A 22,174-nucleotide genomic window follows, 5' to 3' on the forward strand; every position below is an offset into this window, starting at 1 on the left:
TGTACATTGTACGTACCTATTGATGAATTTATCAATGGGGTAATTAATCCAAAAACATATATGAAATATAATATACATACTATACATAGTAATATCGAAAAGTTTTATATCTATAGGTGAAAAGTTTAAAAACGGTACAATATATATTATAAATTATAATATAATATAAATTGGAGAGTCTGCGTGGTAAGAATCAATTTTTGCGTATCATCAAATCTAATACAAAATTATGATTTATTATTAGTTATTTACAAACCGTATTCCCTATATAGCCATAGTATTACGTTTTCTATTTATCCGTATTATTTGAGCTGCAATTGGAGTCTGGACATATTTGTTACAAAAAATAAATGTGCAAACTCACAAATAAAACGAAAATATATCATAGAAATGTACGTACTGTGTATAATAAAACTATTATTTTTTTATTACGTTATATTATTGTATGAAAATAAACACTTTAATCAATATTATATTTGTCCAACTTTTATTATTATTTTTTGTTTAAGCTATCGTTTATCTATCGGTCGCGTTGGTGGACTCTAACACTATATATATATATATGTGTATATATATAAAAACGTGTTTGCATGTGTGTGTGTGTGTGTGTGTGTGTGTGTGTGTGTGTATTTATAGTTAAGTATGGTTTATATATATTATGTTTGACCGGGCGTCGTATCGGACTGCGATATGGCGTGGCGGCGGACGCTGGGTCTCTTCGGAGTTAGGTCCCGCAGGCGTTTGGGACGTTCTAAATCATTTTTTATGTCCGTAATTACAGAGTGGAACGAAACGAAAAAATAAATACAGGAATATGAATATATATATATGGAGGAGGTCTCGTATATAAATATAACGTATCGTTTGGTCTCGCTCATATCTCACCAGACAAGCACGAGCCGCGTCCGAGGGACGACCGCGAACCGACCATATCATATTTTATACGTTATAATATATAACGTTATGCATGTGTATATATTATTATCATAATAGTCCGTGTGCTTTGTATTAAATTTTTATGTTTAGGTAATGTGTATGACTTAGTCGTATTTGCCTAAAATCCGTGATCGTAGACTTTGCATTTGTCATTATAATAATATAAAATATCAACCTGGTTTATATTATACTCGCCGTTGAAAAACTTCGGCTCAAGTGCCAAATATGTTATCGAAAAGTAATTACTTTAAAGTTTATTAAAAAATACTAATTTTACTAAAAGGTTATTATGGGTTCATATCTTTTTTATTATTATACGAGTGTATGGATCAGCTTAGCTTATCCCATGTAGACGCTTCTAAGTGTTACTATTAAAATGCGTTTGAATACGTTAATTGTATTGCAATGACTAATATTGTTAATTTAAAAATACAGAGAAATAACTTATAAGTCATACAAAATTTACAAATTCAAACTCCCCTATTCGCATTGATTTATGTATAGTTTAAATGTTGAAGTACCTACTGATATAAAACAAATAAAATCTATTATGTTAAAAGCATCTAATTCATACCATAAAAATATGATGTGAAAACACTGAAAACACATTAGTTTTGACCAAAATAAATGTAATTAATTATCGATGTTGTCAAATAAAAAATTCCTTGGATCCTCCCCATGTAAATCCAAAAATGATTAACTGTAAATTATCTTACAATCTATCAGTACTTATTTAAACTATTAATAGGCCATCTACACTAGAAATAAATCTATTATAAAAACATGCTTTCATGCTTATTTTTTTATCGTACATTCAATTATTATAGTACTCAGGATTTAAGTTTCAGGCCTCGTTGGTGATAATTATTATTTAAACATTCAATTATGGCATTAAATTGCCTACCTAACGCGCCGTACACGTTTATCTAATTATTTATACAGTATTATTATTATTACGATTGCTTAATTGTAGTTGATATAAAAAAAATGTTTGTTTTCTCAATATGAATTTTTTTTATTCGCTTTTATTATTAGAATTATTATTGGAATATAACCATCGTTCATATCCTGTTTGTTTTATGATTAACTTACAATTACAATAATATTCATTTGTGTACCGAATTCCAAATATCTATATTTACATTTAATTATTTTTTAAATGTTTACGTATGCTACACACTAAAAACCGTAAGAACTATCATTTAGTATACAAATGTACGATTAGTGCGACTACATGAGCAGATGTTTCACATATCGATGTTTTAAATCATTACAATTTTTAAATTAATACCGTTTTATTAAAATAAATAAATAATTGGACATTTGATTTAATTTTCTTCCATTAGAATTCAATCGATCGTGATTCGTGGTGAATGGTGGAGGTGGAAAATAATTTAATTTTGATTTATTTGACAATGATTAATATATTATTTTATTTATAATACCGCGCAAAATACTGGTATGTTATAGATATGCTTGTACCGCGGTTATGGCTACGATGATAATTGATAATAATTGGCGGGAATACGACGTCCGATAAGACGCGTATTGTTTGATACTTTGATAGTCGTACTTGTTATGAATAAGTTGTGTCAGTTGCGTATTTGTCACTCAATTGTGTTATTTTCGTTTCGAGTCACAACCCTTGACAAAATTGTCATGTCACAACCCTCTGTTAAATAATAAAATCCATAATCGATCAGTTGGAGTCAATTCCATTGCTGCGATTTCTATCAACAACGTTTGAATAGTTATCCATCATCTGCAATCAACATACAGACGAGATGGTTGGACGCACGGCAAAAAGATCATCGGAGGACTGCATTTTTGTCGACACCAAGAAGAAAAAAATTTCAAAAGATAAAGGAGAGGCGGATGCGACAACAGTGCCCAATGAAAAAGCGTCTACGTTTTGCAATGGGGACTTGAAGCAAAAAAAAGCATTTTTTGCCTATTTTGGTAAATCCTTTGATGATGGTAAAAACAGCAGTGCCAGCTGCAATGGCAGCAACGCAAAAACGACCGATATTAACAGCAAGGTGACTAAATCGAACATCATCTCCAAAACCAGTCGTAGTGATAGTTTAAAAACACTAGTAGCCAACACAAAGAAGAAAATCATTCAGCTGCCCTCTGATGCTGTTTGTATTATTAAGTATGATATGTCTTAAAAAATGTTTGTACTTGTGTTATTATTATTCAACATTTTATCTTATAATTATGTTTGCAGGAGTAATGCCAATTTGTCTTACATCAGTAATTTTGTAGAAGAACTAGGATATTTTCCTAAGATCACGCATACCAACCATTTAGCATCTTTAAAGTCTTCAGATCTTATTCTCCGTTTGAAGGAAGAAGTATTCCATGAAAGCTGTAATAAAAACTCTATTCTTACATTTCAAACTGTTCATTCTCTACCAAAACGCCCAGTATTAGAGCCCTACCAAATGGAAATTAATTTTCCATACATGATTTCATCTATTAAAACGTCTGTAAGTATCTTGATTTTTAGAAAAGAATTTTTGAGTTTATTGATACGTATCTGATACAAAATGTTGCGTTTGAGAAGATACATGGATGAGTAATATGTATTGAATTGTATGGAACTCAAACTTTGATACAAGTTTATGAGTTTGTGACTACTAACTATAGATACACACTAATTTTCTTCTAAAAAATCTTATATAATATTAGATTAGGAATATTAATTTACATAATTTTCTTTACTAATAATTGTTCAATGATATTATCATTATAACAAATTAATACTTATTAATCCAATCTTTTGCCATCAATCATTTTTTTTTAAATTTTTTTTTCACATAAATTTAACTATCATATTAATTATAGATATTTATATTTTAAGATAAGTGATCTTTACATTCTATCTAAATAAAATAGTGTAAACCTTTTATATTGTTTCCAAATTGCTAACAAGCTGAAGCCACTCTATATCAAAAAATATAAATCAACAATTTAACTATATTTTATACCATATATATTATAATAATTATTTAATTTATGTAAAAATGTCATACAACATTTTTGATGACTTAAATTTTAAGCTAAACATTTTATACTCACATAAATTTTAATCTTCTATGTACATAAATCCTGATAGAAACATGCATTTAAATATATAATCATTAATTTATAGGTGATTTTTATTTGCAGGTACCAAATTTTCCAGTTTCAGATTTTCATAAAAATCTGAAGAAAAAACATTTAATGGCAAAGAAATCTGCTGCAGATATTGAATCTATGTGGATTGATAAATATAAGCCAATGTGTAAGGAAGAAGTACTTGGGAATAGTAAAGTTGTTAAGGATTTAAAAAATTGGTTAGCACCTAATAAGAAAAATTCTAAAAAGTCAAAAAATGGTTAGTTATAATACAACAAACATTAAAAATAAATTTTTCCGTTTTTAAAAATATGATTTTTGGTTAACTTATTTTTTTAGGTCAAAAGTATTATGATGATGATGATTTTATCTTTGATAGTGATAGTGATTCTAGTTATAAACAACAACGTAATTTAGCAATTTTAATTGGACCTAGTGGTTGTGGTAAAACTAGTTCAGTTTATGCTGTAGCCAATGAACTTAATGCAAATGTAATGCAATTCTTAGTTATATTTGTAAACATATTTATAAATTTAATATAATTTGGTGTTTGATGTACTGTATAGGTGATAGAGTTGAATGCTTCCTGCAACAGAAATGGAAAACGTATTATCACTGATTTAATGGAAGCTACACAATCGCATGCAGTGGAAAAAAACTATTTATTAAATCTAATAAAAGGTTTTGTATTTATTATAGACTATATTAGACTGAATTCGTGAATCAATATTGTGATCTAAAATAGAGAGTTTATTAAAATAGATCTATAACCTAAAAGAACCCATAAAAAGATTAAATTTACTATATGACTTGATATTTTATGGATACAAGCTACAAATCTTGGTATGGTATCATCTTATAACACTATTAGCTAAACATAGGTTGTGTCTTTTTTCGTATACTCACCTTAGCAGAAGTGCACCTTTCATTTATCATTTCATAACTAAAAAGTCCAATTTTTTAACATGAAATGTTACAAATATTACTTAAAAATATTAATTTAATACTTAAAGATTTTGAATATCATGTATGTATTAGTATATTTTATTTATTTATCTAGTATATTATAATGTGTAATGCCCTATTACAAACGTGAGATATACATAAAGTAGTTATAAAAAATAGTTAGATAAATGCAGTTATTGCTAATTTATAATTTTACTTTCATATTGGCGCTTCAATTTCAATAATAAAAACTATAGTTTCCTTGATATTTTACATTTATAAAAAATTCTACATGGAGAATTTTGTTAATTCTTATTTAGAAGTTTTAGTAAATATTGTTATAATATATTATAAATGTTGCTATCACCATTCGATACTCATTTTATAAGATAAAATGGGAGTAAGCATATTCATTGATTCTCTTAATATTTATTTTACTTCTAAATGTATAATAATATTTTTTATTTTTTAGGAAAAAAGGTAAAAATCAAAAAACACAAAAAAGGAAAAGTGAATGAAAAAATGACAATTATTTTAATTGAAGATGTAAGTATAAAATCAGATTTTTATAATTTTTAAAATTATTGCTTAAAATTCACATTGACTTATCGTATTTGTTTCTATTATGTAGGCTGATATACTCTTTGAAAATCATGATGATGGATTTTTATCTGCAATATCAACTTTGGCTACAGATTCAAAAAGACCATTAGTTTTAACTGCAAATGACCCTTTTAGTAATCATATGTTGAAATTTTGCTTATCCAATGAAATAACTCTAAATTTTATACATCCGTCAAAAGAACATTTAAGTGAGTAATTGTAAAATATAAATTAAGTAATAAATACATTTTTAATATTATGCTTTAAATTATATTAATGTTGTTCCAGATTGTTTTCTACAATTAATAGCACTAAATGAAGGAGTCATTATGACAAAAGACGAAATAAATGCATTTATCCATCCATTTAAACCTGACATTAGGCAAAGTACTCTTCAATTACAATACATTTTGAGTACTGGAGAAATAAATCAGGTAATATTTATAAAACTAAATATTCAAATTATTATATTGGTTTCTTGATTAATTTATTCAAAATTTAAAATATGTTTAGAAAACCTTTAATAACCAATCCCCAATAAGTTTAAATTCTATTTGGTGGAATTGGCCACATATGATTGGTTGTCAATCGACTAACATCGAAGATAACGAACAACCAAAGTGCAATGTTGATATAGCAACAATATCTCAAAATTTAGATATTATGTCAAAATTAAACTTAATTTATTCAAAAACTCAGGTTTGTAGTTTGAATTTCAGCATCAAGCAAATTGTTTTTTAAATAATATATTGTGTTGTTTTTATGCATTTTAGAGTTACAATTTCTTAGACCCGCAGCCATTTTGGCATCACCTTGCTACAAGGGATAGTTCTAGTTTAATTGAACCTCATCATTGGTATGACAGTTCTGTTCAGCTATCTACAGATATTACTCAATGGATATACAATCATGTTAAAACAGAGGATTATGTTCCAGAAAAACTTTACCCCACATCTGAGGAATTGAAGTAAGTATAAAAATAGAAATCCCAAATAGCATTTTTTGTACATCTACCAAAGTATGTATTTATATAAATGTATTAAACATTTTTATTTTTATTAGTCTTCGTCAAAGGACATGGAATGTATCCAAAGACATACTACAACAAATAGGCCTAGATTATTGTAATCGCAAAAATGAAACGTGCTATGATTATTTATCTACTATACGATCTGTGTATCAAAATCAAAACGCAAATCAATCATTTGTAAACCTGAGGAATTCAAAGATGTTTTCATATTTAAGACAGATTAATATTGATGTAGACAGCAATGATTTAAAATATTTATGTGATTCTTTTCACTCCAGTTCAAATAATTGTGATTCCCAATTGGAAATATCTGACCAGTTTTAGTTGATGCATATCTGATAGTGTTTTGATAAAATGTTTTTAATAATTTAGTCTATTACTTTTATATCTTATTGGTTCGATAAAATTGATCTATCGGTACTTACATTATTTTATATATATATAAAAAAAATGTATCTCCCAATGATTAATTGATAGTATATAAACCTTACATTTAATCATGCTTTATACAATTTAAAATCTTTTATTTATGTATACATTGTATTGCTATAACATTTTGGAAATACACATTTTTTATTATGTGTAGTATATATTATTATACTTTCATAAATAATATTGTTGTGTTAGATAATTAAAAAATATATATATTAATAAATAATTTATTTTGACTTATATCAAAATTTAGTCTATTTTAAAATTGAAATGGTAATTTCAAGAAAATGTTGATATTTTTCCTAAAGTTATCAATACATGATTATTACGATAATCATGTATAAATCATATTTAATATATTTACTCTAGTCATCATGAACTTATGATTGTGTATTATTTAGTTATATAAATTTAACTATTGTTCTATGACTGTAAGATTATTAAATTAGACTATATTTTATAATTTGTACTCTTAATACAATTTAAATGTACTTAGTGTTAATGTTTTTATTTTTACATGTAAATATTGTATTTTAATGTATAGAATAGATTAACTTATTTTTGAAATCAAACAGTGTTTGTTGTACAGAAATACAGAATTGGCTGTATTACTTTTTTATTTTAATTATAATTTTATTTATGTAATTATTGTACATCATACTTTTAATTGGATATGTTTAATGGCATAATAAGATTTCATGAAATGGGTGTGGTTTTATTCCTACCTAACTACCTGTGGAGTTATGTGTTTATGTTATAGTTATTTAATAGTTAAGTGTAATAAAAATAGTATTTTTTTGTATTTCATATTTATTGTCAAATCTAGGCCAGATATAATTCTCAATTCCTGGCAACTGAATAAAATACATAAAAAGTTTTATCTTAGTTAGTTGTAGCTTTAAACTTTGTGAGTGGTTCCAAGCACGAAGCCAGAATTTTATTTTGGGAAGGATTTAAACAATGTTGAATACATTTTTTTGTATTTTATTGTTGATAAACAAAATTACAAAATCTTGTATTTTTAATTTTTAAAATGTTTGGTGGTCTAAGACCATCCTCTGGATATATGACTAATTGGTTCGATTTTTTGTTTGAATGTTGTCATAAACCATAGAAAGTCAAAAGTCATGAGTTAGAATTTGAAAGTGCGATTTAAGATTTAATCGCTTCTAGCTTTTTGATAATACTATTAATACTATCTTATCAAATTGTTAACTTAGTCGTTATCACTTATGCCGGGGAACCGGAAAACGTTATCACGGATTATGGGACGTTTAGATTCATTTCATTAGAAAACCATCAAGTTGTCAGACGTCGCGAGTCCTGGTGTAAACTCCCTAGGATCTGTTCGTTTTTAGCACCGTTTCTTCCTGAACGGTCTTTGGCCGCGATGGCAGCCTCAGCGACCAGGGCTGAAGTTCTCAAAATTTACAAGACTATGTTGAGGGAAAGTGCCAAGTTTTCGTTCTACAACTACAGGTAAGCAAGGTTATTTGAATCAGTTGTCTGTTCACCATTTCAATGTAATTATATTTTACGCATAGAATGTATGCTGTGAGACGCGTGAAAGATGCATTCAGAGAGCAAAAGGCGGTAAAAGACTTATCAGAAATCCAACGGCATCTACTCGAGGCACACAAGTTTTTGGATATCATCAAACGACAAGTAATTTCATATTGTCAGATGTGCTAGTTATCCTTGAACTTTTTTATATAATATGTAGTTCAATCAGTACGCTTACGGGTTACGGCGGCCTTTAAATTATTTTTATTTCCTATAATTTTCCCTTCATAATAAGTATTTCAGGCTGAGAAAAAGGTATATTTATTTAGTAAGAAATTCCATTGTTCTATTACTTGTCACAAATTGCATCATATTTTATGGGTTCAGTTTATGGACTGTAAGTATAATAAGTGTAATAAAATATACCAGTTTGTTGTTTGAAGCAAATTAATAGTGCATTAGGACATTCGTCAATACTATAATACATAGTACAAACTATTAAAAACATGTACACCAATAATTTTATAAAAATGTATTAACACTGAACAATTATTTAAAATTTTCTCATTTTAGGTTCTGAGCATGATGTAAGATATAGATATTATTATATTTATTGTTTGTGTCTTTTATACTTTTTAGAATAGACACTCCTAACATAAATAGTTGATAAATAATTATATATCAACTGTCTACAACTAATTTTATAATAATTAAAAAAAAAAATAGTGTAAAGGTTATAGGTAATAATTATTTTATTCACTGTAACTAATAAAGGTTAGGTTTAATGTTCACTAAAATTTATCTCATTAGTAATAGTATTTCCATTTTATTTTCATTGGTATAAATTCATACTATTTTTAATACTAATTATCAATGTATATTTAATGGCAATTTAATATATATTCCCCATACAATAACATAATTTTTGGTTAGTAGATAAACAATTAAAACACATTGCAATTGTTTGTGCACTAATAATGAGAAGATATTGTATTTTCATTCAATTATTATTGACTAACTATTTCACATTTGGACTTGCAAAATACTTAAATTTAGGTTTTTAGAATATCTAGTTTTTTTTCAATGCAGATGTTTATAAAACTTAAAATTAACATTTAAAATAATATATTAATCAAATTATTGTTTTGTTGTAGGCAATTGTAGGAGACTTGTACAGATTCGAAAAACTTGTAATCGAAGTAGAAAATGATAAAAAAACGGGGTGAAAAACATTAGTCTGTGTTTCATGCTGGATTTGGAAGAGAACTGAGAGTTATTGAATATATGGGTCAAATTTTCAAATGTCAACACACATATTAGTTAAACGATGATTGTTCCTAAGTATAATATAGTTTAATATTAGTATATATTATTATTTTGATCATCACCATCATTACTTATACTGTGTAAAATTAAATATATATTGAAATTTGAATACATGAACTTTTGTTTAGTCCATTAAGCATTTTATTTTTTTATATTGCAAACCATTTATAAATCATAACAATAGATAAATCTTTTATAATTGTATTTGGTTTTGATAATATATTGTAATATTGTATAGTTATTAGTGAAATTTCACAATGGAGTTTTAAAAAAAAAGTGTATTAAAAAATAATATTTTATTGATTTTAAGTTGTATTTAATTTTTGATAGATAAAATAGGTACATAATGTATTTACACACACACGCATATATATATATATATATTTGTGCAGTGGCATGTTTTCAGGGTAGGTCGACTAGGCCAGGGCCTACTCAATATTTATTTGACTGTTTGGTTTTTATCAGAAATAAAAAAGTTGTTATTAATTATTATTAATTAATATTATTATCATACCCATGTCCCATGTGATAATTAATCTTCCCTAACACACTACACACTACAGAACAAAACAGGCCTTCCTAATTAATTTGTACTGGACACGCCACTGTATATGTGTGTATGTCAAAATAAGTATAAACCTCACTTTGATTTAAGAATATATGTTAATATTTTCAAATATATAATGATTAAAATCAAAATATTACTTAAGTAAAAAAAACTATTGTCAAGCAATAGTCCTCTCAATGAATGTTACGTATTTACATGAATATTATGAGAGAAGCTGTCAGCTTTTATACTTATTTACCATCAGCTGCAGATAAAATACTATATAGTTTATTCATAAAATTACTAAAATCAAAATAATGTAACTATGTATGTATAAAATATTAATAGAACAGTAATATTTAGGTGTGATTATCGACATTATTGATGTGTAAGTATTTATTTTTACAATAATCATAAATCATCATTTTAGATTCTGTGCGAAACAATGAATAATATTGACTTTACAATGATAAAATATTTTTTGTGTAAGACACTTTCTAGTGAAAAAAAAGCTTCAAATTTCAATCTGGTGGGTAGTTTCTGAAAAATTAAAAGATTTATAATAACTATTTTTAAAAAACTAAGAATTTTTACGAAAAACCAGTAGGTATTTGTCAAAATGGTCATTTTTGATTCTTGGTGTATTTAAAACATAAGAACAAATAACCTTAAATACCTGAAATTTTAACCAAATGTTTATATTGGCAATTACTATATATTATGATACTCTTTCACTATTTTTTGAGCTATATAATTAGGCATTTTATATTTTTCTTCTATAAATTTCTATTAAAAATAAAATTTCATGAATAACTATATCATTTTCAATATGATAACTTAATGCACGTTTCCTCATAAGTTAGTACTCAAATTTAATACAGACATTGCAGAAAGTTACTCAATGACGGTGTACACCCGACATTCGACACCACTAAAGTATAACTCAATACTTGCTCCGAGGTCGACCACCTACCTCGCAAGTAGAGCGGTTTCTTACTTTCCCCGCCTTATTATTATTTTTTTTTAGAGGAATTTTAAAAATAGAATGTCTATGACTTGCATTAAAGTCTGCTAGTATTACACGGGGAGCGCTGAACTAAAGGTTTTGGTATTTTTGATAAAAAAAAAAATGTTAAACGCAATTTTTTTTAGTTGCCCAAACCGGACCCACACGTTATTCTACTCCGCGACCACCACACGATTCGGATCTGATCACTCGTAAATGAATCTTAAGTCGTGATTCTAACTTACCATTATAATATCACAGAATATATTCTGAACTTCTGAAGTAGGTACACGTTTCTTGACCGTAAGCAGAGCCCCACTACCCGTAACAAGTTGTTATCTGTGTCGTCACCTATCTGACACGATGAGATAACAATATTGACAAACAGACAACACTACAGCAGTAAATGTTAGTTGTTAACACTTAACACTCAAAGTAGAACGTTTCGTTAATCATACGGGTATTCGTACGGGTCTGTGGTTTTTTGGCAGTGCCGAATGCGAGTTTACATGCATCTCCTTTCTGTTCGACACGATATATTTATGACACCCGACTGTAATATCCGTCGGTCTTGATCATCGCTGTTAATTCGTATCCGTTTTCCCTCAAATTCGTTCTCAATCCGTCATGGACTTTTTGGAAGATCTGTCACGTCAACTGGAGGACATCCGGCTGGACGGCACTAACGTGAGAGCGGAATTCCCCTGCCCGCGGTCGGTCCTGCGATATCTCAACCATCAAGGATCTATGAGGTAATTTAAATAAATTGATATAACGTCGTATTAAGAGTATTGGTTCATTTCTTGTTTACGTCTAGGTATATCGGCATATTCTAAAAGGTACACTCTATAATAATAAATAGACTGAAACTTTACATCATACTTATTTAATGTATCTAATATTTATTAAGAAGTATACACATTTTATTGTTGATTTTAAAGCGAATGTTTGTTTATTTATAAACATAAAGTGTTTATAGAGTGTAATGATATTGTTTAAGTCTTTAACTCGAAATGTCGATTTAATTGATATGGATCAATTTATAAGTTAATTCTGAAGTATTTTTTTATTTATACAATCATATTTTTTTTCGTTACAGTGAAACTAATAGATTAGCATCAGCCTTAGAGAATGGTATAGATATCGAAGACACACCTGAAAATCAATCAAGAATTCGTACTAGAAAAAGACTACAAAGGAGACAGAAACAAAAATTAAAATCTTTACTTGATAAACAAAATACTAATTACAATGAACAAAATAGATCAACTGCAGCTATTATAGAGTATGCATACAAATAATAACAATAACATGTAATAATTTATTAAAAAATATAGTTTTTTCCATATTACTTTGAAGGCCATTTCTTAGTCAAAAAAATTTTTACCCTAATTATATGGAGTTAGATGATGTGATGAAAGGTCTAGAGAGTGGCGAACTTTTTGAAGGAAATATACGTATTAGTCAAAAATGTACCACAGAAGCATATGTTCCTTCACCAGTAAGTAATCATCATCAAATTTTTGTGTACAATATTCTAATCACAATGTTTTATATTTAAAGGATAAATCAAAGGATATATTAATAAACAGTATTAAGTCACGGAATAGAGCTCTAGATGGTGATAAAGTTGCCGTAAAGATTCTGCAAAAATCTGAATGGAGGGTATTCTATTTGATATTTTAAAAACATAACCCACACAAATTTTCAAAATGGTGCCATCTTAATATTAGCATTTTTATTTGTTGATTTTAGAACCCAGATACAGAAGATTGTCAAAGGACTGGTGAGGTGGTTTATATATTAAATAGCAAAGAGAACCGCATAGTAGTAGGAACCCTGCTAGTCGATAGAGGTGTTCTTCATCGATATAGCACATTAGTTCCCAGAGACAGTCGATTTCCCAAATTATTGGTAGACACTTCAATTTGGCCGTCACCTATTTATTTAAAGGAAGGAACCAAGGAATCAAAAGAATTGTTTTATGCTCTTTTACCACGCTGGGAAAATTTTAAATTTCCAAAAGCGTATGTACTTGTGTATTTAACATTTTGCAATTTATAATGTATGATTACTTTATTTTGTGTATTTACTATGATTTCTAGAATATTGAAAGGAGTTTTGGGCGAATCTGGAGAAATAAATGCAGAAACTGAAGGTATACTGATCGCTCATGATATACAAGAACGACCTTACCCAGACGATATAGATCAATATTTTCCGCCACAGTTTTCCGTGGAAGAAGAACTGAAACACAGGAAAGATTTCAGGTATTTAACTTGCTCTCATGAATGTAGTCTAGGCATATAGATGTAATTTTTTTTGTTTGTAGAAAACATTGTATTTTCTCAATTGATCCCCCTACAGCCAGAGATCTAGACGATGCCCTTTCCTGTGTACCACTGCCGAACGGTAATTTTGAAATTGGTATTCACATATCAGATGTGTCTTATTTTGTTAAGCAAGGCACACCGCTAGATGAAATTGCAGAAAAATTAGCCACTAGTGTTTATCTAGTACAAAAAGTAAGCTTTGAATATAAATAATATGTTTTTGCACTCAAAGAGTAATTCAAACAAAATTATATTATTAAATAAAAGGTGTATCACATGTTACCTCCAACGTTGACTATGAGGGCGTCATTATTACCCGGAACCGATAAACTAGCTGTCTCTATCACTTTGGAAATGACACCTGATGCTAATGTGATTAGTCACTCTTTTAGTCAGTCTATTATACATTCTTGTGCTCAATTGCATTATGCACATGCTCAAGTATGTTTCCATTGCTATATTATTGTTCGTTATTAATGCTCAAGTATTCAATTTTAGTTTTAACTGTATAAATTATAAAGTATAAGATATACTATATACTATATACAATCAATAATCTGAGAATCTGTTTGTTCTAGATATTCTTAGAAAATCCTAATAAAAATGATTGGGACGAATCTGAGTTTCCTACTGTGTATAATGGTTATACAATCAATGACTGTGCAACAGCCGTTAGCAATTTACATAAACTCGCAGCAGTGATGAGAGAGAGACGTTTTGGCTCAGGTGCACTGGCAATCAATCAACCTAAGTTGTCTTTTGAAATTGATAGAGCTACGTGCGAGCCATTATCGTATTCGTTGTATATACTCCACGAGAGTAATTGGTTTGTGAACAGTACACTTAATTATTTTTACCAATTGATATGCTTAGGAATCAATTATTTTCACTTGATACTACAGGTTGATAGAAGAATTTATGCTTCTTGCTAATACGATGGTCGCTGAACATTTGAAGACTCACTTCCCAAAAACAGCTATGCTCAGAAATCATCAAGCACCGGATGTAACTCCTATGGAAAAAGCAGTGAAACTATTGAAAGTACACGGTATCGATATTGATGTTACTTCAGCTGGGTCTATTCATAAGTCTAAAGCTGCTTATTGTCAAGGCGAAAATTCAAAGAATCCTCATTGGGACATTATTATCAGCAATATACTATCAAAGCCGATGGTTGTAAGTAACAAAAAATCATAAAATTTTAAAAAAAATTAAAAATTGAACACAAAATGTTAATAATGCATTCAAACATTGTTTTTTGTACTTTTTAGCGTGCCGAATACTGTGTCATCGATACAAGCAGATCCATGTCTCATTTCGCACTTAACGTACCATACTATACGCATTTTACTTCTCCCATCCGTAGGTATCCGGACATAGTCGTGCACCGTATGCTAATATCGTGGTTAACAGGCAACCCAATCAAGGAATACGAAGACCCAAAACTCATTCACCAGTAATACATTTTGATAAACTGCATTGTCAACAACTGACTAATCACGTTTCATTGCAAATTTAGGATAGCCATCAACAGCAATGACAAAAAGAATAATGCGAAGAAAGCGTCAGAAGCTAGTGCAGAAATATATGCTGCATGTTTGATTGGTAAACTGGGAGGCCTAGTGGTTGATGCGTCTGTAATGGAAGTAAAGGAAAACTATTTTGAAGCCACAGTCCTCTCGATGAACATGAACGTCAGAGTTTACGTGAACATTGTGAGTGTAGCTGTTAGGCTGAATGTCCCGTATTCTATTAATTTACCAATCAGATAGAATTACTAGCGTTCAATTTTTTTTTTCAGTCTTCACACAACCCAGATTTGCTGCACAAATTTTGCAGGTTATCGATTATTGATGACAAACCCACGTTGACCATTTGGTGGGATCTCGAAGGTGAACACAAACAAACACTTCAACTCTTCGACAAAGTCAAATTGAAGCTCTCAAAAAGAGAAAATTGTTTGAAATTAAGAGCCATTTTAATCAGAGACTAATAGACTTCTATTTATTGTGATTCAATACACAGTGTATTTAATATTTTAATTAATACATTTTTTTTTTTTTTTTTATATTATTATTGTTTTTAAGTTTTTGATGATAAGAAATGTTATTTATTAATATGATTTTTATCAATAAATGCATTTATACTTTTAGACTTTCAAGTGTAAGGTCAATCAACAGCGTCAATATAATATAATAACATTAACACACATTTTACGATGGGATACAGTACAGAGTTTATTAATTTATATATTATATTTTTATTAAGTTGAATAACATTTAAAATATCATAGGTTATTTTAGAGTATATATATATCATATAACTTAAAATATGTAATATAATAATATAATATATATATAATAAATATATATATATTACATAATAATTAATATATTATATAAATATATTGAAGTTTTTAAAAAAAAAATAAAACAAATATCTTACACAAAAATTTATACAAAAATGAAATAATATAATAATAATAATAATAAAGACATAAAACAATTCACCATAATATTATAGTTTTCTAATTTTGACCCGAAACCGAACTTGTATGGTTATAATTTACAAGTCTTCTACCGACTAAATATTTATCATTTTTAATGTGTTCGTAGAGTCTTTTAAATTGACGCACTTGCATCATCATTCCTTTAACAATGGCCATTGTGAGCATGAGCGCTGGATATATTCTTCTAGCTATCAGCAATCGTGTGCCATGATTATTAACAATTAATGGAATTACAGAGTATGCAATCACATACGGTACAGCTAGGAACAAACTGAGAACGGCAATCACGGGTATAGCTAGGTCTTGCATCATCAACTTGAGGTCCAAACGCATGAAACCATCTCTGTACGTACGTTCTATGGCTCGCCTCAGAGACCAATCGGGTCCCATAAGGGTGATGGCGCATGCAATTTTCATGTATAAAACCCCCAGTGCCCAGTCTTGCCATGCCCAGAGTACAGGTGTCTGGTGTAAGGGAACTCGGAACGGCACTACCATAACAAGCTCTAAGAGTAGACCAAACAGAAATGGTATTATACCGAGCAGTACGATAAAAGCAACCATTGCTTTTGAACTAATCTTGAGCCAAAACTTTAATCGATTGATGACGACGGTACGTCCTTCCGGCAGCCATCCTGCTATAAAACAAACAGCTCGCACTGACAACCAACATATATATGTGCCACATGCTGCAGTATACAGTTCATGTATGTTAGGCAACTGTGATGGTTCTGGGGCAGAAGGCAGTAATGCTGGCCAAAATGACATGGCCAAACGACCCAACCATACGGGTATGGTTATGATCGACAAACTGATGACGACTACAGATAGAGCCACTAGGACGAGTAAAGCAATCAGACGTATAGCAAAATTAGTGGGTCGAGTGTAAGGTCGAAAACCAACAGGCCCGCCACGTCTTAACAACCCCTCGTGAGCTGCTCCTAAATCAGCTGCAGGTGGATGTATGGGTGCCACAACCGGAGGTAATTCTTCTCCATCGCCAAGTAGATATGATTTTATTCCAAGCAAATGAGAGACAATAAGACACCAGAAACGAATGCCCATTTTCAGCCAATTGCGAGTATGTGTTTGTTCCAGTAGGGCTGGTAACACAACCTGTAGAAGTAATAGCTCCATGGACAATTCATTGACGGAATCGCTGTGTAAAGTTACATTATATGGCAAAAATGATGGCCAAATAAATTTCAGAATTCGTATTGGTAGCCAAACAACAAGAAAGACAGCTGTACCAAATATCATAGCTGACGCAATGAGCCTTCGCCCATGTTGCAACATGCCTTGTTGTATTAGTTCCTAAAAAATATTAAATATATGAATATTGAGTAAGCGTTAAATGTTTACATGTTTATAATACTTGTATAGGACTAAAATCTGGATCGTTTAAATTTCGCAAGAACCATAATACGCCAGGTCGGACAACTTCTCGGAGGAGCAGTACAAATGAAGCAAAGTAATACACATATACCATTCCAACAAGCCAATGGATGAACATGGATGTACCAGGAGCCAAACGGAAACTTGCTAGCCTATCTTTGAAACTTGTGTCAAACATTGACAATGAACATATGTCCAACCACCAACCGCATACCAAAGGCAGTACTCCAATTTCAACAACTGATAACAGGGACACCTAATAACACAAATAAACAAAATATGTAATCATCAATATACATCGTTTAAATGTATGCATATAATTGAAAACTAGTTTAATATTCTCACTTTTACAACAATATAGCTAAGTCCAATTATACGTTTGGATCGTCTAAATCCAATAATAGTTGCAAAGGTGTGCATGATCAACAGACACATACCAATGAGACAGTATCCACATAGTGTGGTGACCAAACCTTCAAAATGTGAAGCAGCTACCTTATCTTGTAAAGCCATTGCAGTAATTGCCAGATTACCCATTTGATAAGGACAAAATGCAAACACCAATATAAATAATGCATTCATAGACACCACCCAAAATACGTGTTCTAAAAACACCAATGAACCATCTAATCCCAAAAGTCGTTCCCAAGTCAAATCTTCAGCAGCTCGATCACCCCAATCTATTGGATTCCAATGTCCTTCATCTACTTGATTTCCATTTTCTTGGCGAACTTCTCCATCAGCCTATTAAGATTAATGTTAGTATATAGCCATTTAAGATATTTATCACAAAGTATCTTACCTCTTCTACAGGATTTTCTTCAGGAATGGGAGGCAGGAGCACATTAAGTTGTTGTTGATTATTTGGTTCATCTCTTTCTAACCAATCTGGACCACCACCATGCAATATTTGTTCACGTAGCCAAATTAATCCAATAAATGCAAACAATGTGCAAGTCACAACAAAACAGCCATGAAATATATCACCAGAAATGTTCTTTGATGACCACATATCAAGAGGCAATGACATTACCTAAATTTGTTTTAAAAATATAAGTAAATTTTAATATAATTATTTTAATTTAATAAATAAATGTATTAAATCACTTACAGCATCAAAAGAGCCATTAAACAGGCTTCGGTAAATCCTACAGGCTGTAAAAGGTACAACGCATAGCCAAGCCAATCCAACTAATGTAAAATGCAACCAATATTTTATGCCAGTCAATACACTTGAAGTGATACCAGCAGCAACATCTTTAATAGGTAATCGTCTAGGCATGTCTGGGGCATAGATTGGTGTGAATGAAAATCGATAGCTGCAAAGCTCACAATACTCTTTGCGACTATAACGCATCCATTGTACCAAGCACTCTTGATGAATGTATTTAATGCTGCCTGTACAAATACAAGGATGAAACAATGGCCGTTCTGGCATGCCTTCCGATCGGCACACTCTGCAGATATCTGCTCCTTGAGAAGGATCGTCCATATTGTCCATCGTGGAATACTATTCTATGAATTTAAAATTAAATGAAAAAATGTAATTTAAAAAAAAACAAATAATAACTAAATTTAATGTTATAAGAAATTTTATAACTAAAATAAAATAATATTACATAACACTTAAATGATACTAAATAAATGTTATCAGTATTTTTTTTAACCAACAATTTTTATATGGGTAATGCATACACAAATCCCAATCAATTAACTGATAGTAACAAAAAACAATTAGTTGCCTTTAAGTTATTGCTTATTAAGATGACTATCAATGAAAATATTATAATAAAAAACATGTTTATTATTATCTTATAATCTATATTGGTGTATAATGCCATGATGGTACACAATTATTTTAAAAGCTTTGATGAATAAAATAATTAAAAATTCTAGCAAAATAATAAAATAATGCATATTTTAAATTGATATGCACACTTAATGATAAAGATAGTAGATAATGTAACAAAATATCAAAGTTTATGCAAAAATAATTTGTATTATTATTTATTACCATTTTCCAATGCTAGCTAACAAAGGCTTATAATTTTTCTCCAATTCAAAGTTAATTTAGAAAAATATACTTAAAGACTAACTTAGAAAACCCAATTTTTAAAAGTAATGAATGAAAAGAATAATTTAAAGAATAATAAAAAAATTAAAATGACCAACTATAGATGTTTGCTACCAAAAACATATATATTAAATATAAAAATATGGTAAATGTAGTACAACTTAATTGTTTTTATTTATGCAATTATGCAGTCAACATGTGATATTAGAAGAAAGTTACAGCCAGTTATAAGAAAATTTTACATACATTTTGCCCAAGTATATTTATTAAAGGTGTCTAATATAAAATATATACTTATGTAATTTTATTCAACAATAACTTAACACTTAATTATAGTGTCAAAAATAAAATGCTTAATTCACATTTTTTTGTATTACACATAAATCCTAACATAATATTACATAACTAACATAATTTATAGCTACCATAGGAATATTATAATATTCTTTAGTATTGACAATATTTTAAAATACATTAAATGGAATTGGATTAATTATTACTGAAATATTGTTGCATATTGATGACTTTCTAATAATTAATAGGTATATATATGTACAAAGATATTTCAAGGAGTTTTATAAACATAATTCATATAAATGAAAAATATGATACTTTGATGAATAATATTGTTGCTTAGTATTATTAAATACTATATCAATATTATTATGCTTGATTTTAGAATTATAATAATTAAGTAACATATTACAGTAAACAGGCAATAGGTACAAATAAATGATGAAGATACAATAAATATACACACAACAAAAATTGAAATATCTAGGTCCTAAATGTATGTAATAAACTGAAAAATGTGTGTTACATTTAAGGTTGCTTACTACTATTATGCAGCTTAATTGCATTTTAATATCTATTTTTATCGAGATTTGTATTTATAAATTATAGTAAGTAAATAATAATAATTTGTTTTTAATTCCTAGTAAATTTCTTTGGTCCTCTTTTATAAAAACAAATAATCTTTATAAGACTTTTAAAAATATTTTTTGATTTATCTATTGACATTACACAATCAACATTTTAGGATATGTATTTTACAACATTATGGAATGACTAAAATATTTTTATAAACATTATAAATAATCTTAAAATTGCATATATAATTATTGGTTTTTATGCATTTTCCAATATGTGCCAGCATACAATACAAGTTATATGTACCTATGTATAAACACATAACATAAACAAATATTATAACAACCAATTTATTCTTATAAAAGTATGGTTATTATTTAGTTTACAGAATGCCTTTACTATTATATACATTTTATCAAAATAATACTCATAGGGTTTAGAATTTGATTTTTAGAGACTCGTTCAAATTCCAAGATCTAAGTGTTAAATGATTTTATTACATCAACACCACCAACATTTTTATAAACAGAGCTAAAAACTTTACTAATAATTATTCAAAACTAAACTGTTAAATCAAAAGATTATCAGGTGAACAACATTGTTTAAACAATTTTAGTCTTTGGATTAATGTTCTCATTCTGTGGTCATACATACCCAATTTTTACCAAGATAATAAACTTATATTTATGGAACAATTCAAATGGTTAATATTATATTTTTGTTATATATTAAATATGTATAAATCATAACTGAGTAGAAATGTGCAATATAAAAATATATAATGAATAATGTATTATATTGATTTGTGTCCTTCTTGTTATCAATAACTTTATAGATTTAAGTAATCTAGAAAATATTACATCAAACAACAGCCGACAGCGTAAAGTGTAAAGTTTTAATCTTCGAGAGATGAAATAATAACGCGCTATAAAACAAATCTGCCCTATCAACTCTCTCACACACATAGACAACACAATTACACAACAACACTAATAAAAAAATGCACCAATTGTACTTTTCAACGATCATCAGCTCTCAACCATAATATAATCACTTAATCATATAAGTATCAACGGTAAAGTTTCGTAGACTTGTATCGACCCCAAAATACCTAACTACTTGAGAAAACAAGAGCAACTAAAACTTCAATATCTGTAGTGACGACCCCCCTCCCCACCACTAACACTAACAACAGCATATTCATAACATACAAAAACATAGGTACGAGATAATCGTAGTCTATTTGAATTGAATCTGTCCTATCGAGCCGGATCTAGTAATAAGTAACTTACAGAGGTACTTACTTGCTTACAAGCTTAACCACTCGAACCGGCGAGAAGACGTCTGACGACGACGTAACGCCGTCACTCACCGCCGCATATCCCGCGGAGACACCGTCGGAAGTCGCGGAGTGCGGCCCCACGGTTGGAAGTGCGGAAACGTTTCTGGACGTCAGTGGATGACCGAAACGGGTAAAAAAAAAAAAAGAGAAAACGGAAAAAAAATCGCAAAAACAACTATACCAAAGTCCAGAATCATCTG

At 29.2% G+C, this 22,174-nt stretch overlaps 4 protein-coding genes across 4 annotated transcripts; 3 read left to right on the plus strand and 1 right to left on the minus strand.

The window, feature by feature from the left end:
- Positions 1 to 2,523: 2,523 nt before the first annotated feature.
- LOC113548315 (telomere length regulation protein ELG1) lies at positions 2,524 to 7,129 on the plus strand. The gene is made up of 11 exons (XM_026949125.1): positions 2,524 to 3,091; positions 3,167 to 3,428; positions 4,111 to 4,318; positions 4,399 to 4,550; positions 4,626 to 4,740; positions 5,477 to 5,550; positions 5,636 to 5,816; positions 5,896 to 6,041; positions 6,121 to 6,306; positions 6,381 to 6,574; positions 6,670 to 7,129. Exons 1-11 carry the CDS (start codon positions 2,721 to 2,723, stop codon positions 6,959 to 6,961), a joined length of 2,181 nt encoding a protein of 726 aa, XP_026804926.1. The 5' UTR covers positions 2,524 to 2,720; the 3' UTR covers positions 6,962 to 7,129.
- Positions 7,130 to 8,343: 1,214 nt separating this feature from the next.
- On the plus strand, positions 8,344 to 10,034 carry LOC113556375 (LYR motif-containing protein 4). The gene is made up of 3 exons (XM_026961272.1): positions 8,344 to 8,548; positions 8,614 to 8,734; positions 9,727 to 10,034. Exons 1-3 carry the CDS (start codon positions 8,460 to 8,462, stop codon positions 9,796 to 9,798), a joined length of 282 nt encoding a protein of 93 aa, XP_026817073.1. The 5' UTR covers positions 8,344 to 8,459; the 3' UTR covers positions 9,799 to 10,034.
- A 1,607-nt stretch (positions 10,035 to 11,641) lies between these two features.
- On the plus strand, positions 11,642 to 15,946 carry LOC113556365 (DIS3-like exonuclease 2). The gene is made up of 13 exons (XM_026961260.1): positions 11,642 to 12,203; positions 12,551 to 12,736; positions 12,811 to 12,952; positions 13,015 to 13,116; positions 13,207 to 13,478; positions 13,557 to 13,721; positions 13,784 to 13,976; positions 14,052 to 14,225; positions 14,363 to 14,610; positions 14,687 to 14,960; positions 15,056 to 15,240; positions 15,304 to 15,499; positions 15,586 to 15,946. The coding sequence occupies exons 1-13, from the start codon at positions 12,079 to 12,081 to the stop codon at positions 15,775 to 15,777; spliced, it is 2,454 nt and encodes an 817-aa protein (XP_026817061.1). The 5' UTR covers positions 11,642 to 12,078; the 3' UTR covers positions 15,778 to 15,946.
- A 266-nt stretch (positions 15,947 to 16,212) lies between these two features.
- On the minus strand, positions 16,213 to 22,174 carry LOC113549353 (E3 ubiquitin-protein ligase MARCH6). The gene is made up of 6 exons (XM_026950611.1): positions 21,937 to 22,174; positions 18,800 to 19,203; positions 18,491 to 18,721; positions 18,034 to 18,432; positions 17,669 to 17,944; positions 16,213 to 17,607 (listed from the first exon to the last, which is right to left on the minus strand). Exons 2-6 carry the CDS (start codon positions 19,187 to 19,189, stop codon positions 16,312 to 16,314), a joined length of 2,592 nt encoding a protein of 863 aa, XP_026806412.1. The 5' UTR covers positions 19,190 to 19,203; positions 21,937 to 22,174; the 3' UTR covers positions 16,213 to 16,311.

This window comes from Rhopalosiphum maidis, chromosome 4 (assembly GCF_003676215.2).
Source record: "Rhopalosiphum maidis isolate BTI-1 chromosome 4, ASM367621v3, whole genome shotgun sequence".
NCBI classification, from domain to species: domain Eukaryota; kingdom Metazoa; phylum Arthropoda; class Insecta; order Hemiptera; family Aphididae; genus Rhopalosiphum; species Rhopalosiphum maidis.

Coding starts and splice junctions, on each gene's coding strand:
- LOC113548315 (XM_026949125.1), top strand. CDS start 2,721: ATGGTTGGACGCACGGCAAAAAGATCATCGGAGGACTGCATTTTTGTC. Junction 4,551..4,625: donor CCAATGAACTTAATGCAAAT/GTAATGCAATTC, acceptor TGTACTGTATAG/GTGATAGAGTTGAATGCTTC. Junction 4,741..5,476: donor TTTATTAAATCTAATAAAAG/GTTTTGTATTTA, acceptor TTTATTTTTTAG/GAAAAAAGGTAAAAATCAAA.
- LOC113556375 (XM_026961272.1), top strand. CDS start 8,460: ATGGCAGCCTCAGCGACCAGGGCTGAAGTTCTCAAAATTTACAAGACT. Junction 8,549..8,613: donor TTTTCGTTCTACAACTACAG/GTAAGCAAGGTT, acceptor TTTTACGCATAG/AATGTATGCTGTGAGACGCG. Junction 8,735..9,726: donor TGGATATCATCAAACGACAA/GTAATTTCATAT, acceptor GTTTTGTTGTAG/GCAATTGTAGGAGACTTGTA.
- LOC113556365 (XM_026961260.1), top strand. CDS start 12,079: ATGGACTTTTTGGAAGATCTGTCACGTCAACTGGAGGACATCCGGCTG. Junction 13,977..14,051: donor GTGTTTATCTAGTACAAAAA/GTAAGCTTTGAA, acceptor ATTAAATAAAAG/GTGTATCACATGTTACCTCC. Junction 14,611..14,686: donor ATACTCCACGAGAGTAATTG/GTTTGTGAACAG, acceptor TTGATACTACAG/GTTGATAGAAGAATTTATGC.
- LOC113549353 (XM_026950611.1), bottom strand. CDS start 19,189: ATGGACAATATGGACGATCCTTCTCAAGGAGCAGATATCTGCAGAGTG. Junction 18,722..18,799: donor TTAATGGCTCTTTTGATGCT/GTAAGTGATTTA, acceptor AAACAAATTTAG/GTAATGTCATTGCCTCTTGA. Junction 18,433..18,490: donor AAGAAAATCCTGTAGAAGAG/GTAAGATACTTT, acceptor TAATCTTAATAG/GCTGATGGAGAAGTTCGCCA.